The sequence below is a fragment of the Ipomoea nil genome, unplaced genomic scaffold (genome assembly GCF_001879475.1).
Source record: "Ipomoea nil cultivar Tokyo-kokei standard unplaced genomic scaffold, Asagao_1.1 scaffold2845, whole genome shotgun sequence".
NCBI classification, from domain to species: Eukaryota; Viridiplantae; Streptophyta; class Magnoliopsida; order Solanales; family Convolvulaceae; genus Ipomoea; species Ipomoea nil.
In genome coordinates this window covers 4,870,320-4,889,053 of record NW_017619273.1, presented here as the reverse complement: position 1 = coordinate 4,889,053, position 18,734 = coordinate 4,870,320, and the positions used below count along the sequence as shown (strand labels likewise).

The 18,734-nt window shown below is 34.2% G+C and overlaps 2 protein-coding genes and 1 long non-coding RNA gene across 4 annotated transcripts; 1 reads left to right on the top strand and 2 right to left on the bottom strand.

Annotated features, from left to right (window-relative positions):
- The first annotated feature begins 85 nt into the window (after positions 1-85).
- LOC109160232 (pentatricopeptide repeat-containing protein At5g56310) lies at positions 86-7,373 on the top strand. Of its 2 annotated transcripts, none has more exons than XM_019308480.1 (4): positions 86-152; positions 4,075-5,885; positions 6,117-6,177; positions 7,289-7,373. In XM_019308480.1, the coding sequence occupies exon 2, from the start codon at positions 4,078-4,080 to the stop codon at positions 5,773-5,775; it is 1,698 nt and encodes a 565-aa protein (XP_019164025.1). In that variant the 5' UTR covers positions 86-152; positions 4,075-4,077; the 3' UTR covers positions 5,776-5,885; positions 6,117-6,177; positions 7,289-7,373. The 2 variants fall into 2 exon arrangements, with proteins under 2 accessions (XP_019164025.1, XP_019164024.1); XM_019308479.1 differs by lacking the exon at positions 7,289-7,373 and adding an exon at positions 6,400-6,485.
- Positions 727-1,647, bottom strand: LOC109160233. The gene is made up of 3 exons (XR_002050714.1): positions 1,360-1,647; positions 1,195-1,282; positions 727-1,116 (listed from the first exon to the last, which is right to left on the bottom strand). It is a non-coding gene; the product is annotated as an uncharacterized LOC109160233 (long non-coding RNA).
- Positions 6,238-16,621, bottom strand: LOC109160230 (kinesin-like protein KIN-14T). Its single transcript, XM_019308478.1, has 11 exons — positions 16,302-16,621; positions 16,096-16,179; positions 14,932-15,096; positions 13,719-13,825; positions 12,079-12,257; positions 11,115-11,276; positions 10,801-11,022; positions 10,565-10,602; positions 9,487-9,614; positions 7,007-8,375; positions 6,238-6,928 (listed from the first exon to the last, which is right to left on the bottom strand). Exons 1-11 carry the CDS (start codon positions 16,516-16,518, stop codon positions 6,813-6,815), a joined length of 2,787 nt encoding a protein of 928 aa, XP_019164023.1. The 5' UTR covers positions 16,519-16,621; the 3' UTR covers positions 6,238-6,812.
- Between the last annotated feature and the right edge of the window lie 2,113 nt (positions 16,622-18,734).

Genomic DNA, 18,734 nt, shown 5'->3' with positions numbered 1-18,734 from the left:
TTTTGGAAGCCTCGTACTTAATTGTCTCCCTCTTTTTGTTTTATTACACAAAAAAGTGAAGCCTCCGGTGAAGGTAAAAATGCAGACACAGTGTTAATTCAGTAGGCTTGAGATTTCTCATACTCTCGTAGCGGATTCTTTTGTGCTTGAAGGTAATGGAATCATAAACACGAAAGGTCAGAATAGGTTTGCTAGTTACGAGAACTGCGTAAATGAATAGTTGGACTCCAGAGAAGGAAAATTAATGTAGTGTAGTCCGATTTTCTTATTAAAGAGAATCCATATTCAGGAGTCCGTTTTATATTTTTTTTTATTGTTTTTTTTTAAATACATTCGGACCATTGAGGTTCGAATGTATTCATATAATTTATTTTATTTATTTTTTATTTTTTTAATAAATGCGGACGAATGTATTCATTAAATTTGTTTGCCGAAGAAGGTTCATGCTTAGTATGTGTCTATACTTGATATTATAATTTGAATTTAGATGAAAAAAATTGGATAATTAAAAATATAAACAAAGCATTATTTTATTGATGATTCAAAGTAGGACAGTTTGGGGAAGAATGAGTTGTCCTCCGACAATACCTACATCTTCTAATTCGATTTGAACCGAAGTCCATTTCATTTGGATACCTACGTGTGCGGCGCTGGCCTCGTTGATTTGGTTGCCTAGCAGAAATCGGTGGAAGGCAAGTAACTGGACGGGTACACTGAATTCTTTCGTCTACAGGGTAAAAATTACTAGCATAACAGTTCCTGTAATTTTCAACCGAGTAAACATCTGGCACTAATGGGCCGAATCCTTGCCCTCGGTAATTGCATGCTGCAATCACATGTGCACAAGGTAAGCCGTTGACGTTCCACAAGCCGCAGTTACACGTACGTTCCGTTAGATTCACTTGAAAGTGATATTGTTGACTTTGGGAAACGTAACCAGTATTTAGGGCAACACCATAGATTCCGAGGGCGTCATTGCCTGCAGAACCGGTCAGGCTGGAGATATTCCACCACGTGGTAAAAAATAAACGGAACACGAGCAGTCCACAAAATCCTCCCCGCTGTGCAATATGGGGGCAAGGCATCGAGATAGTCATCGTAAGGGGTGAAATTAAACTGCATAGAAAATATAAATTATGAATTGACTAAAATAATATTCCATGTAAAGGTATTCATATTCATAAAATTACTTACTCTATGTTCAGCTACGCGATCTAATTGATCGCGATAGGCTACGACAGTGTGCGTAGGCACTGATAACCAAGAATGCCGACAAACCCACCTACAACAATGTCAAAGTAAATAAATACTACTACTTCAATATTAAAACATTGATGCATCCAATTTAGAGATCGTTACCTGTATGCAATAGGGTAGTCAGCGATTTGGTTGCGCGGCAATACACCTTTCGGCTGAAACATAGGCCGCCTCTCCCATGCCCAAATCTGGACTAGAAGAAGACACCCATACACTGTACGTTTGTCGGCTTCGGAAGCTCTACACAACGCCCTGTAAAGACATCCCAGAACAGCCGAACCCCAAGAATATTCACCACAAATATACAGATTACTAACGTACGGGAGCAAGTACAATTTATATTTCCCTTTGGTTGCGTCGGGAAATAAAAAACCGTTTAATAAATAATATATAAAACGTCGGGCTGCCAACAACACTTGTTCATCTGTGCTGTCCGCATGAAGAGCCTGAACGTCCGGGACAGCTGTCCTGTGAATCATGGTGGTTGACAGGAACCTATCGACAGGCACAAATCCCAACAGCTGATGGCACATTAACTTTACTTCTTCCGGAGTGCCAATTGTATCCTCACCCGTCACCAAAAGTCCGTCGACCTTAAGGCCGAATAACACTTCAACATCTTGAAGTGTTATTCCAACCTCACCGAAGGGCATGTGGAAAGCGTGGACCTCCGGCCTCCATCGCTCTAAAAGGGCAGTAATAAGCCCATGATCCAACTGAATTTTGGGCAACTGAGAAACACCATACAAACCAGCGACTCGCAGCCACGCTTTGACTCTATCATCATTCACGGCTGCACACCTAGTCAATGTATCGTATTTAACAGCTTTAAGTTGAAAGTCATACGTTGGATTCGTCCAAATTGCTCTACTACGGTGACGGGTTTGAAATGGTAACGAACCCTCTTGTAGTGGCCCGGGATGCACTCGGTCATTTGCCATACCTGTATCAAAACAATTCATAATACTTACAAATTAAAAACATTATAACAACTTCGAACAACAAGTTACGCAATTAACAACACGGCAGTACATAAATAAAAAATTTCAAGTACATAAATAAAATATGTACGAGGCATAATAAAAAATATGTAAACTGCATTATGAATTTTTTAACGCCAAAACTCGGACCATTTTGGTCCGAATTTCACAAAAGAATTTTTATAAATCGGACCAAAATGCTCCGAATTACATATTTTTTTTAAAATTGTAAAACTCGAACCCTTACATATAATTTCATAGTTGTGTCTGTTTAAAGAGTTCATTTTACAGTAGCTATATACAACATTTTTTGTGTGTTAAATAAATGTTATAAACACTACATATATCAAAGTCCGAATTTATTTTCCTAAACTTCATTTTACCACTAAAACAAGAAATAATATGCTAGAATGCGATATAATCTACAACAAAACAACATAACGAAATAATAAATTACGCAGAGTATAAAATATGAACTGACTAAAATAATATTCTCAATATAAATTTGTTTTTTTTTTTACCTAAAATATAAATTTTATTTTTTTACATACGCAGTGTAAAACAACTCAAACTATACGCAGTGTAATCAAATATATAGTGTAAAACAACTCAAAATATATGTAACTTCTCTAACTATTTTTTTTTTTTTTTTAAGCAAAAACTCGGACCATTTTGGTCCGAATTTCACACAATTATTTTGTATAAATCGGACCAAAATGCTCCGTATTACAAATTAAGTGAATGACACAAATTTTTTAGCACACTCAGTTCTCTCTTTTCGTTTTTTTTTTAACAACAACAAAATATATACACCTCTTTTAAAAAAAATAACGACCAAAAATATATGTCAACAGTAGTTATATAATTAATAAATGTACTTTGAAAAAAAATAAAATTTTAAAGATGAGGATAGCCTTATATTTGTCTCCTGCTAATTTGCTATACTTGTACAGTTTACATTCACAACAAAGTGCGCCCATTTGTTCTCTCTTTCTGTTCATCATTTTACAGTAGCTATATACAATTTTTTTTTGTTAAATAAATGTTATACACACTACAAACATCAAAGTCCGAATTTATTTTCCTAAACTTCATTTAACCACTAAAACAATAAATAATATGCTACAATGCGATATAATATACAATAAAACAACATAACAAAATAATAAATTACGCGGTGTATAAAATATGAACGGACTAAACTAATATTCTTCAATATAATTTTTTTTTTACCTCAAATATAAATAATTTTTTAACCACTAAAACAAGAAATAAAATGCTACAATGTGATATAATATACAATAAAACAACATAACGAAATAATAATTGTAGTAACTGAAATATAATTTTTTTTTAACCTCAAAGATGCAGAAGTGTAGAGAAGATGCAGTGTTGATCCAAACTTATTCTTCAATGGAAGAAGTGGCTTGGGAAGAAGCTTTGAAGTGGCGTCCGAAAATTTGAAGAGAGAACAAAACAAATCTGCCTTAAATTGTAAAGTGTATGTGAAGAGGAAGGGAAATGATATTTATTGGGGTGAATTGTGAGTGGAGTCCGAAATGAGTACCTTGAGAACAGAAATTGCATGGGAATCTTGCTGACAAATTGGACTGTTCAGCACATTGGGGAGACAAATTGCTTGGGAAGAGAAATTGGAGTGTTTAAGCATGCAAATTGATTCTCACACCTCAGAATCGGACAAAATTTGAATGCTGAGACCAGCTCTCACCCATCAAATCTCGCCTAAATATCTGAAAATCGGACTACAAACTTTCGACTTACTAGTGATTTGCGTATCCACATCCAATCTTCTGCACTGCCGGCAAAACGACCCAAGGTAATGCTACTTACGCGGCTGAGCCGCCGTAAAATTGGCATCTGCCCACCGGCACTACTCAAAAATCTTAAACACCTCCACGGAAACGCCGGCGGCTTTCCGCCTGTAGACCAATCTTTTGAGGTTCTGCTAAAGAAATGCTCCACTGCACAGCATATTCATCAAGCCCACTGCTATATGCTCGTCCGAGCTCTGGATCACGATAACATCCTTCTGAATCGATTCGTCGCCACTCTCTCCGCGCTTGGGTTCTCCGACTATGTGTATTTCTCAGTCTTCTTCGCTCCCAACCCGGACATGTACCTATACAACACCGCCATTGACGTTCTCGCTCGCCAGCCGCGTTTGTCTGAACAGGCCATTAGCCTCTATAAAAGGGCTCGAGTCATTGGTTTGAAGCACGATACTTACTCTATTCCGTTTGTGTTGAATGCCGTTATCGGTGATTGTGGATTGATATTCACCGGCCGGCAGATTCACTGCGAGGGTGTTAGGACAGGATTGAACAATGACGTCCACGTGGCGGTGTCGCTCGTCCGTATGTACTCTGCTTGCGGGCTTGTTTCCGATGCACGAAAGGTGTTTGATGAAATGCTGCATAGGGATGTGGCGCTGTGGAATGCCATAATAGCTGGCTACGCCAAGGCTGGTGATATGGGTAGTGCAGTTGACTTGTTCGAGCGTATGCCCAGGAGAAATGTTGTTTCTTGGACTACTATCATAGCTGGTTATGCTCAGGGAAATCTGTCTCATGATGCTATTGCTGTTTTTCGGAGAATGATGGCTGATTCAAGTGGAGTCAAGCCTGATGAGGTAGCCATGTTGGCTGCACTTTCGGCTTGTTCAAATTTGGGTGACCTTGAGTTGGGTGAGTGGATCCACACTTATGTTGAGAAACATCAATTGCAGAGAACTATAAGTCTTAACAATGCACTAATTGATATGTATGCTAAATCAGGGAGCATACAGAAGGCTATGCAACTTTTCGAGAGTATGACAAACAAAAATGTGGTAACTTGGTCAACGTTGATCTCTGGCTTGGCTACTAATGGCCTTGGAAGAGAAGCTCTTGACATGTTTTCTCGTATGGAAGGGGCTGGAATTAAGCCTAATGATGTGACTTTAATAGCTGTACTCTCTGCCTGCAGCCATGCGGGTTTTGTTGAGTTGGGTCGCTGGTATTTCTATACAATGGAAGAAAGGTATGGGATTAGACCCAACATTAAACACTATGGCTGCATAATTGATCTTTTAGGGCGTTCTGGTCGCCTTCAAGAGGCTGAAGACCTAAGTAAAAGAATGCCATTCGAAGCAAATGCAGCTATATGGGGATCACTGCTTGCTGCATCTAGGAACCAAGCCAATGTTGGACTTGGGGAGCGAGCTCTTCAGCACCTACTCAAAGTGGAACCTCATAATAGTGGCAATTATTCACTTCTGTCTAGCATATATGCTTCTCTTGGTAGGTGGGATGAAGCTAGGGCATCAAGGATAGTCATGCGGGATATTGGTGTTAGAAAGAAGCCAGGTCATAGCTCTATTGAGGTGGAAAACAGAGCTTATGACTTCAATTCAGAGGATAGGTCGCACCCTCAGCTTGAGGGGATATACAGAACTCTGCTGCAGTTAAATGAACACTTGAAGATGTCAAGGCACACCGTTTGGGATTATGACCATCTGCTTGATTCTGTTTCTGTGTAACATGATATCCTCCTCCTATGAAACTGGAGACAAATCATTGCAAACCCCAGCAGAATGGGCTTCAACCTTTTTTGAGAAGAAAAAGCAAAGAGATAATCCATCAAATTAAGGTACAAGCTAATGCATTGATATCTAAAGATGTAGCTAGGTGTTTTTGTACATGGTATGCAACTAAATATCACTGCATATGGTAGTGAACAGAATGTCTCAAATCTCTTTAATATGGATTACTATATGAAAAATATGTGCTTTTCACTTATGTCACCTTCCTAATCTTCTGCCTTAAGCAATGTTGTTTACTTGTTTCATGTTTGTTAATAATGTTTTTTTAACTGAGACAGGATTTTATTAGAGCATTTGGTGAACTGGTTGATTGATTGCACATGGTTCCACCTATTTCTGGTGAGCAATATCTAGATGTAGCACTTTTAATGCTGGAAATAATTTTTTATGCACTTCATGTATAGTGTTCTACATAAATATGCTGTGAATGATGGTTCATTAGTTATCTTCCTTTTACATTGTACAAGAGTTTCCTATACATGGTTTCTATTTCTATTGTACATTGTACACAAGAGTTGCCAGTATTGGAAGTAAAAACTCATTTATCTCCAAAATTTACAGATTCATAAATACCTCAAGGATACTCTTACTTTCCGGGCCAAGGACAGCTATACAGATTCTCTTGAACATAAAAGAGAGTTCAACATTGCTTCAGTGACATCAGTTGGCCTGCTATACAAAATTGGAGAACTTCTGACTTCTATAAACAAGACGCGAAATGCTCCCTGCCTGAATTCTTGATATTGAGCCATTTTCATGTCTTTGAAGAATTCTCATTCATTTGAATAGGAAAGGCTCTTGTCCGTACTGACATCATAATCTAGGTCTTGCATGGCATTCAAATGCAGACTTCTTTCATTCACAATAGTGTATTTCCTAGTATTCTTTAATGCAACAACTTTGATAGTAGGTACTTGTAGAGGTGCAAAGCCAAACCCATCACCAGGTGCTAACTGTGTTATCAACTGGTCAGACTAAAGTGTCAAAGCTTGGAAGAAGTCATGCCCAAGGCCTAAACTTTGGAATCCCAGTAGTACAAGAACACTTACAAGTAAAACTTGGATATTCTGTTTCAATGTGGTGCATAATCCTGTGGAATATGCAGTAAAAGCAAAATTATATCCAGAGAGAAGACATAAATAGGACACAGAAGATAAAAGTGGTTTACCTGCATATTTTCTGTTTTTTGGTAATACAGAACCAAGCATATCCTTTTGATTAGCATCATTACTTTGGAAATCACATAGAGAATGAGCAGGGGCATTTGCATTTTCCTTGTCATTATGTTCTACAGCTTCAGTCGGCACAGCTTGGCATTGATGTTTTTCTTCTGATGAAGTTAATATATATGGATTTTCAGTGAGAATCTTGCATGTTGGGAAGTTGCTTTTCCCACTTTTCAATGTGAATGACTCTGAATGTCTTTCTTTACATACAATTTCTTCTGCAGTCATTTTAGAACCCTCCAAATCAGCGGATGCAGTAGAGTTGCTGTATGTACACTGATCTGTTAAGAAAGCATACACCTTGGCTTGTTCTTTAGTTGGTTTCTCATTTGTATTGCTAGATGTGGTATCAGCAATGTTATCTGAGAAGTCCATCAACACCACTGAAGTTACAGTACCCTCTGCTTCTGAGACAGTTTCCACAACCAACTTTGCATCAGAGGTAGTTTCCATTTCCACCTTTGCATCAACCACTACTTCTACTTCAAGGTGCTTGATATTTCGCCTTCTGAACTTTTGACCTTGAACTTCTTCGTTACATGGTTCCTTTGGAATTCTGCATCTACCCTTGCTTTTCTTCTCTGGAATGGGTATCGCAAGAACTTTTTTGTTCCGATGAGTGGAACTTGTATTGTTTGGTGTATATTTATGTAGCTGAAGCCAATTATCAACCTTTGAGTGGTTCCATGTATGTAAGTTATTTATTCTTCTATTCACCTGATCTTCAACCCTATGGCTGTTTTTGAACTTGTGATTTTTAGAGTCTCTTTCTGGTTCTTCTCGTTCTGCAAGAACAACCGTTTTGTTATCTGAATCAGATGCATCTTTGCTGTATTCTGGTTCACTCTCTGCACTGAACTTCATGTTCAAATCAAGAAAGCGGCTAGTTCTTGAAATACTGCTCTCTGAAGTGTATACTGATCCACCTTGTATTGGAAATGCTACAGACTCAGCACGATGAGATGATGTTTTTCTACTTCTTGGAGGAATTGAGGCCTTAACTCTTGGAGCTTGATATTCTACAGCATTTTTGCCCGATTTTTTTCTACTGCAAACGGTAGGTCTCATGAATCTTGGTAAGTTTGATAATGGCACTGTTGTCTTTACATTTTCTGTGGCAGATTGTGGCCCATCATTGAGTGTGTCTGAGGCATTAAGTTGTTCACTTGAAGAGGGTGATATCCCTGAAAGGTTTCCTAGTTTTTCATTTAGATTTTTTATTTTTCCTCCAATGTCATTGCGTGTATCTTCAATTTGCATCATCTTCTGCTGCAAACTATGTATTGCAATTTCTTTTACACCTCGTGCTTCCTGCAGTTTGACACACCATACCATTGCTGTAAGAACCGGGGAAACTTTCTTGCTACAAAAAGCAGTTCTTTGCATATGGGCAAAATGAGATGGAGTTAGAATCTAGATCCTGCACATGTTGGACACCAAAATCTGTTCACAAGACTTTTTATGCATCAATCATTGATATTCTGCTTCAAACTATGTGTGTGTAAGATCAATGCCCAACTGAAGTAATGAAACTATACAAACATCTAGGATAACTTCTGTTTGCAAGTAAGTGGATGATCCCATGTAACTCTGCTTAAAATGCTGTTTTCTTATTAAGTATGATTTGTTTCCAGCTAGTCTTTTATTTGATTTCTTGTTCTATTTTGAGATCAAATGAGTAAATGTTCTATAGACCTTGTATAGTATGAATTTCCAACAAAGTGTTTTGCAAGCTGCCAACTATCAAACACGATCCTATTCCATTTCACAGGCCAGTGAAATTAAAATGCTAAGAGATATGCATTGAAGTTAAAAAGAATTAAAATAATTTAGCAATTGGTTAAACAACATTTGTATTTTGAAGAAAAATGAGGAGGAGATGGATTGAAATGTCTGGATATGTTATAGAAGATTACTGACACTTGCATTGAAAAAGAAAAACCCTTTACTTTCAATGGGGGAGAGTAAAGGAGAAAATAAAAAACAAGGTAAAGATATGTTAACTTCATAACTTGTGGCTTAACCTTGAGTATGACATTAGATACAACTGACTGGAGAAAGAGTGAAAATACTTTTAGTTGAGCTGAGAATAAAATAGTCTTTGTTGTTCATACACTGGCTTTTTAACAGTGAGAGGAACTATTTGAAGTAAGCAAGATAAATTTCAATTGAGGAGACTTATTGCCATTCATAAAGCAGTGAATCAATAATGTTATGCATAAGTACTAATGACCCTCTTGCCCTGGAACAATGCTACATAGACTTAGTGATTTCCCTACCCTTTTGTGCAGTCAAATGTGTTTTGAATTGGTGATGTCATATAATGGGATTTAAGTATGACCATGTATCAGTTCATTCAGTTGTTTTGAGAACCAGAACATGTATAGTTATTTTAAAAACTGAGCATTTTGTATTTACTTACAGTTGATTCCTCATTTCCTAGGTGAATGCTCTTCACTCGTGTTGCAAAACTTAAAGAGCATATTGTCTCACACAAATCTTCTTCTCTTGGACTGACATGGACAAGCATTAGTGTTTTTGAATCTTCACCTGGGTATGAAGGAAAAGAACAACCTTGTTAGTTGTTAGCATGAAGTGTGAAATAATGAGAATATGAATTTTGAATATGTGCTAGCTGTATTGCTAATTCCTATTTCTAATAAACTATTCCCTAGATGTCGGTTGGTACTAAAGTATTTCAGTTAGCAAAGAGCATATTATATTGGTTTTCTTCAAAGAAGATTAGAAGCTAAAAACAATGAGAAGAGTTAGACCATAGACATGAAGAGAATTATTCACCTAAAATAGATCCAGGAGGATTATAGGCGCTATTTGGATGCTGAATATTATGCTATCAGAAAACGTTAATGCAGAAGTGAACCGATCTTTCTGTTCACTCTTGTAACTGAATCTGTATGTAGTAGTTAAGCAGTATTTACTGTTTAGTATCTTTCAAGTAGATGGTTACTGGAATGTATTTCATATTCTTAGGATATGTATAATCCCTAGAGTAAGCTAGGGGCTTATATATGCCGTTTAGGGTTTTGGACCTTTGGTAATGTAAGGGTTCTATATTTATATTGCTTCTATGTCTATTTTACAAGGTTGTGATATATATTTGGACATTATTGTGTGATTCATCAATCTATTTCTATGTCTGATAATCAATTTCAATCAATTTGTTCCCTTTTCTGAGTCTGACAGATGATCAATTGTTTGTTTCTCTGTTATTTTACTATGTTCTCTTCCAGATATTCCGTGAGAGTTTTCAAAGAATGTTCATGTTGACATGAGGTTATTAGCTTCTAACAACATAGATACTGCCTCTTCTTTTCCTCTTTTCTATAGCCTAACAGTTTTGTGTATGGTTTTATCATAAGGTTTTGGATGCAGTCCAAAATGTATTGAAAACCTGAAACAGAAAAACACATTTTGGTTCCTTTTTCTTGTTCTGTAGTGAACAACTTGTACATTACAATGAAGATGCATCTGCATATTACCTAGGGAATCTTTAAGAACTTGTGTCAACTTGCTATTCCTGTCAAGAATAAAAGCTTTGATTAGGAGTCATTAGATTTTATAGTAAAGTCGTGATCATTATTTCTTCTTAACCAATACATGCAAGCATATCATTTATCCTCTATGAATGTCTTCTCGACTTTTCTTTGTTACATTATGAAGATTTTAGATTACTAATTACAATATTATATATCTAACAAGTATTTCCTTTATTTACCTGTAAGGAATGTGACGCTGACGTGTCTGGAGGGCATGGATGACATCTCCTAGGGCAGAAAGAGAGAGGTTAATTGCCTTTCCTTCTTCGAATCTTCTTCCCCATGCCTTTGTTTTTAGCACTCGTTCACTTCCCCCAAGATCAATCATCCACAGTTTGTTTGTCTCCCTTCTGCGCTCAGTGGCAGTGGCACCAGAGCAAGATATGGATATGCGTATCAAGCTGTATTGAGCAGATTATGGATATGGTAAGTGATAAATTTAGTAGAATTTATCTAATCTCAATAATCTTGGTATGCCTATCAAATTAAGTACCAGTGTGATCTGCTTGAAGTTCGATTTGAATTTGTGGAAGCAGTGGATCTTAAACAGCAGCCTATTGAATACAATCTCATTGCTTGGTTAAGGTCGTTTACTTGGATGCTCACCAGGTTTTCAATTTCAATGTCTCCACTTGAATGTGTTTGAATTGAAAGGCTGCACAGACAATATTTTGTACAGTTATCAACCCAGGTCACAGATTCATTCTCAAATAAATGGAGGGTGGAAACTGCACGGTATGTTTGTTGAGAAATTCCTATTTAGACTTGTTCTACCCAATTTGCACACACTAATGGATTGAAATCTTGTGTTTTGTTCTTTGGAATCCCAAATTGCCAGAGTTCAATATACAAGTGTATCTAGGAATTTCTCCCACCAGTCATCTTGTCCTCCACACTGCCAAAGCCCTTCCTGAGAGACAGGGTTTCTTTTGCATTGTCATGAGTTTTTTTTTTTAAAGGAAAAACGACACTTTTGATTGCTCAATGAGGGTATAGCAGATTCCATCCTTCTATTGTTGGCACCTCTATTTTAGGTGTCCTGGTTAACACCAAAGTGGTGTTTTGGTGCCTAAGTATCAAATAAGTATGTAGAAAAACTAACAGTTTGTAGCCTCGTCCAAACACTCTTCTACTAGCCATTAATCTTGTGTCACGTCACCACTCTAATTCTACTCTGGATTACTCATTTAGAGGATCAAAAACACCATTCCGGTGTTCTTTAGAGACACCAATAATTGAGTGGTGAAATCCATTGTATCCATTATACCCATGACTGTATGACCAAAACTGCCATTTTTATTAAATTGCAAGATTTCAATAGACAAGTCTAAGGCATTCTCTCATTAGGCTTTTTCCCTTGACACCTCCAGGTCCCCCCCGCCCCTCCCCCCTACCCAAAACTCCTCTCCCAAGATAGATTCCAAGAAGCATATATAGCAGCTTTGTTAATAACTTACCAAGGTGGTATGTCATTTGTTGCCCTAGAATTGTGAGGGATGAGAAGATCTTTGAGATAACCCATGTATATTTCAAGCATGCTGAATTTGAAGAGAACTGTATGGTTACTCTCTGCTCCTTGCTCAAATAGTGCCTGTATTGCCCGGGGTACAACTCCTGGCAAGTCTTCACTGCCCTCCTATTGTGTATATATATGTTCAGAAAACACAAGCTTGCAAAGTGGAACTAATAAAACATGTGTGTGTATTTTACACATCTTGGTTATGTACCAGTACTAGTTAGTGTCTTTAAAGAATCTTAGTTTACAAGTTGACACTTGTTAACTCAAGATTATGTAGTTAGTTTACTATGAGAGCACATCTAGTGAGAATATTTTAGTTTAAATGTGATGAATATTAGACTATTTAGCTAGAACATAAATATATAGTTTGGACTTAAAGGAAGCATAACACTTGCAAAATTTTACAATGCCAAAAAAGGCATTGTGCTTATTGCTATAAATAGAATAGAAAGTAGTGACATTTTTTTATTTTTATTTTTATTATTTTTTTTTTTGTAAAGGATTATTATTTTATTTATAAAATACTGAAATATTTTAAGTTGTTAATTGCATTGGATATATTTAGGTTGTGTTTGGAAACCTAGAAAATGATTTTTAGAAATCATTTTATGAGTTTCCAGTGTTTGGATGTGCTTAAAAAATCAAGTTAATGAAAATCATTTTCCATTGGCTCTGAAAAATATGGCTATTTTGGAGGAAAATGACTTCCGCCAAAATTTGGTGGAATTCATTTTCACAGACCAAGTCGACGTTCACAATCTTTTCAAATCTTGGTTACCGGCAGAAACCAAATCGAGTTTTGGTTTCAGTCACTGGTTTCTGCGGGAAACCATAGTTTTTTTTTTTAAAATTAATTTTTAATAAATAACTTTATTCTTAATATTATTATAAATATTTTTATATTTTAAATAAAATAATTAAAATGTTTAATTATATATAATTCTACTCATTTTTCAGAAAATGAACTAAACACACCAAGACGGCTTTTCAGAATACAACCAATCACTGAAAATGAAATTATTTTCAGAAAAATGATTCATTTTTCAAAGTCATTTTCCTAGTTTTCAAACACATTCTTTAAAACATGAGCATTGAAATTTGTAAAGAGTGCATTGTGTACATTGTGGGACAATGACCCAATTGCACTAATACAACCCTCAAAGCTTTTGGGTTGTATCAGGTGTGTAAGTGGCATTGGTATTAATTGACATCGTAATTTTTTTTTAAATATTATTACTATTTTAAAAAGGTATGGTGCCTTTTTGGTGTTATGAAATTTTTTATAAATATTTAGTTCAAATTGGATTAATTTATTTTTTTTTTTGAACAAGGATTAAAATTTTTTAATTTAGTTGTAATCACCCTTTGCAAGGGTCTCAATGTCTAATGGTGCCGTACGCATCATCATAAGTTGTATTTGATGAAACTATACCTCTTGTTAGTAGTGAAGTGACTTTACTAAATAGAATGGTTCCTATAAAATTTCAAAAAAAAAAAAAAAAAGATTCTTTTATGTATACTGTATATTTCACAAATTGTATGTATATATGTGTATAAAGAGTATTTTATACATTTTACCATGGTAAAAGTCTTCCCAGTGCCAGTTTGTCCATAAGCAAATATACACGCATTATAACCATCTAAAGCGGACTTGATAATTGGTTCAACTTCGGAAAATACTTCACCTGTTAAGTGGCACAATAAACCAATATTTTAACTTCAGAAAATAGATATTAATCTAATCTAATTTATAATTTAATATTAATAAAATCCAACACAATTTCAATAGTTTACCTTTTATATGTTTAACAAGTTTTGTTTAACTTAATAATTTAAAAGTTGAATCAAATTATTTATAATTTATTTTTTTAAAAAGAATAGTTAGTGTTAGTAAATAAATTTTATATATTTAAAAATTAGACACAGTAATTTATTTTATTAAAGAGACGTTACAAAAAAATCCTCTATTAAAGATAATGATAACTAAAAATAAAGAGAAAATTATATTTTTGGTCTTTAGTTGTTACTCATACAATTTAGTTTTTTCATTGTCAATTTTTAAAAATTCAATCATTCAATCGTTCCAAATACAATCAAATTGGTTCCTCAATAATTAATGTTAATAGGGTATATGGGTTAACTTGTGGAGGGAAATTGAAAGTTGAGTGTGAAATTCCAAAGAAAAAAAAAATCCAAGCAGAACTTTAAATTGAATGAAAGTTTAAGTATCAAGAGATCAAATTGACAACGTTTATAACAATTAAGGGATTGAAATTTACAAATTAATAAGGCTTAAAGGATTACACTTGTGTGAGACAGTTTTGCGAATCATTTTTCATGAGATGGATCTGATCATGTCGAGTCAATATACAAATGTAATACTTATACAGACATACAATTATACTAACAAATGTAATACTAAATCATGAATAAAATGGTTGTTACTTTTGATGACAAATGTAATGCTTTTATATTTTGATGTAAAAGTATGATATTTTTTGCCTTATAAGTAATGTTGTACTTATAAAGGAAAATGTAATAACTTTACATAAAAATGTAAAAGTATTACATTTTTCCATATAAGTAATAAACGTTGTATTCCTAATTTAGTATTACATTTGCTAGTATAAGTATTACATTTCATCTTGATCTGACCTCGTTTCATGGACAAAAATGCGTTAAGACACTCTAACACAATTTTTTTTGGGGATGAAATGGTATAACCAACATCAATTGTAGGGCCATAAACGTAAATTTTCCGTAAATAAATAAAACAAGGAGAGAAGGGTACCTTGTGACGAAGTGGGTTGGAAAACCTTGTCAAATGTATAAAATCTAGACTTATTTTCAGCAAAATTGACGTGAACCTGATTTGAACCACAATTTACAACCCTTTTTTGGCTGCCATTAATATCTTCTCCGATGGGTCTCACCCGACAAAACACACGAATATTTCCTGTCAATAAAATTCACAATCTTTAAAAAATAAAAAATAAAAAATAAAAAAATAAAAAATCACAATCTTTACCACATAATACATCACAAATTCAATGCCAAATGTCTGTACATTTAGATATTTTTGTTGCGGTATCGTAATTCTATAAGATTTCGCATAGTTTTATCCTTAGAGGAATACGACACTTACGTTGTACAACATCTTTTGAGATTCCTTATAAACAACAAAACCAGTTTTGCAAAAATGTTATTACGTTTCTTTTAATGTTACATACCTTTCACCGACAAAAACTAGGTTTAATGTAATTTTATAAGTCAGGTCTAAATGCCCTTGGGAATAGGCCGAATAGTTCAGTGGTGTAAAGATCAGGTTAAGTAAATCTCAATCTCAGTTAGCAAATTTTTATTTTTGGTTCTCATCCATTAGGCGGTAAGAACTTGACAATGGAAGACTTTCAGGTTTAAGGTTCAATTTTTTTTTATTTTTTTAAAAAAAGAAGGTTCAATTTTATTATTATTATTATTAAGTTGATAATGTTTGGTGAGTGGTTGAATTGACAAAACATTATAAGAGTTAATTTTATGAATCATCTTTTGACTAATGAAATTTATGAATTTTTATCACTTTTAATTTTGATCATAAATTGATTATTGATTTTATTCTAAATTTGATTTTCAAATTAGATATCCATTTAGTAAATATTAAATACAAGGGTAATAATGTAAAAAATTGATTTATTGTTGAGATGAACAAATTGAGTTTATAAACTTAATACAATGAGTTCATCACTAACGAGAATGAGAAGAACCAAAGTTTTATATTATTACCTTAAATTTAATATTTACTAAATAAATATTTAGCTGAACGACCAAATTTAGAACGAAAATGAATAGTTAATAGATTATTTATGTTCAAATTAAAAATCGATAATCAAAACTGATAAAGATCAATAGTTAATGGACTATTTATAATCTAATTGAAATCAACATTATAACATACCTTTCAAATCCAGAAGTTCATTGAGAACCTGTCTTCTCTGGAAATTTAGCAGCTGAATTTTTGCAGTCAAACTGTGAAGTTCATCTGTGAATCAAACCCAGAATTGAAAGGAATTTAGGGAACAAAAACATATATATTCAATTATTCCAACTTAAACAAAAAAAAAAAAAAAAAAAAGATACAAAACATTATTTATATATACATACTCTGAATCTTTGAAATGGCAGTTGCAGTGTCTTCTCCTTCCTCATCTGACGGCGGCGACCTTTGATCGGACGGCGGCGGTGGAAGGCTTTTGATTATGTTACAAACTGAGTCAACCCAGTTGCCGTTCAGGTCCGTCTTCAATCCCAGGAGTGAATGAATTGACTCAGAAAGAGAATTGAATGGCTTTCTGGACTCCATTTCCATCATCTTCTTCATCAACTTATATTAGCTTCTACCTTGATATATAGAGACTTCATATCAAGAATATATAAAACATAAAAATATTACCTACCCCAAATGAATTAGTCATTTGAGCTAGAGCAAGACTTGGGTGCATTGGTACATATATATGAGACATCGGGTTAAATGGAGACTTATTATAATAAAAACTATTTATGTCACGGGACTGTATAAACTTCGACCAATTACCCGGAATGTGCAGTGATTGAGTAAAAAAGACTCATTCATTCTTAACTAACGTCAAGAGTTTGATCCTTGACTTTGGGCATAGATCAGCCTTAAATCTCCTACATCCAGTAGATCGAGGTGCCTACAATTCAGCTAAGAGAAGACCAGAGAATTAGTCACTGTGTCGGATGATGAAAATTCTAGTTACACCCAAAATTTATATGGGTGAGGGGTGAATTTGGTTGGGATTTGTACAAAATTCTTTTGCTAACTCAAGTGCTCCTCCATGTGAGAGGGCATTATTTGATGAGGTATAAAAACCAGGCTATCATGTGTTGGATTTTGGGTTGTTGACAAAATGTACAAATTCTTTCTAGCTTGCAATGCAACAAGAAAGCATTAGTGTTTGTGTTTGTGTTTGTGTTAGAGGCATAAGGGGGCCAGAGGGGAGGTTTGTCTGTATCTGTTTGAAGAGACTTGAGAGGGCCCCCTTCTTGGTCTTACATCCCACTCATAACTCATAATACTTCTTCAATTCCTCTCTTGTATGGTGCAACTATTTTTACTATTTTAATCTTTTTACTACTTATATTATTATGGAATATAATTAATCAATTTTTAAGATGTCAATTGACTTTAGTATATTTTTTTATCCAACACAATTATATAAACTATTTGGGTTGTACTGAATACTGTTAGCACTTATTTTCATAGTACCATACGTGATCGTATTGTACCCAACACTAAACACATTGGTGTCAATTCCCTATGAAATTAATGTCATTTTTAGTCTCCAAATTATAGCGGTATTTCACTTTTAATCATCAATTTTTTTTATTTTTATTTTTGAAATACTCATAATTTTTTACAATGTAGTATTTGTTTTATGCTTTCTCAAACATTTTCAGCCCAAAAAATCTATTCTTAACATTGGGGTTTGAACCTATGACCACCTATTTGGAATGGTAACGAGTAGTTGGAAATTATCAATTATTATTAATGTGATTACTTTTTGCCTTTCAACTTTTTAAAACTGATTAAATTTAGTCTAAAATGTTATTATGAGAATATTTTGGATGTTTTCAAATGTATTTGGTTGATTTGAAGTTGTGGGATCAAAATGGTCAGATTAATGGTTACAATAAAATGAAAACACCACTATAATTTACAGATTAAAAGTGAAAATAATTCATAGATATTATTATGTTTTGAAATAAAATATTAGTAACTTTGAAATATTAGAATTCAATACTTTAGCATGTGATCGAATACTTTAATGTTGCAATAAGAACTTATGATATTATTATGTTTTGAAAAAAAAAAAAAACAAACTTTCCCATTCTTTTAATGGAATCATTCACTTTGTATATATTATGATATACTTTTGAATGTGTGTGTGTTTGTGCAAGATATAATTTGCAGCCTATTTTAATTTATTATATTTACTAATTGGGTTTATTGTGGACGGATATATACATAAGCACAACTTGATTAGTTACAATGTCTTAATAACTCTATTAATTTCATTTTTGGTTGTTTAAGTATAATGACAAATTTATGTTGATTTCAAATATTTTAATTGAAACAAATTTAAATAATTTACTTAAAAATTTATTCGCTTTATGCGCAAAGTGCTTAGATCTTTTGTGTGCACCGGCATTTGACCATATCTGCTGAGTCATTAAGTTACTATGATTTATATCTTCCCAAATGCTCTGTCGAGCCAATATGTGGGGCCCTTTGGAGTTGGGATTCAACCTTTTGAGAGAAGAAGAATTGAATTTTTTTTATTTTTTTTTTATCAAATATCAACTAATTTTAGAAACAAATAAAGTCAAATGTGGGCAAAAACAAAGTCAAATGTGTGTTGATAAGAACCTAAGAAGTAATGCCGTTACGTAGTGAGCTAAAAAGTGAAATTGTTACCTTACTAAGCTAACTGTTAAACTACCGTTTATTGCAAAAATTAGTGTAATTATTAATGCGTAAATAATTCTACTTTCACAATCATAGATAGATATACC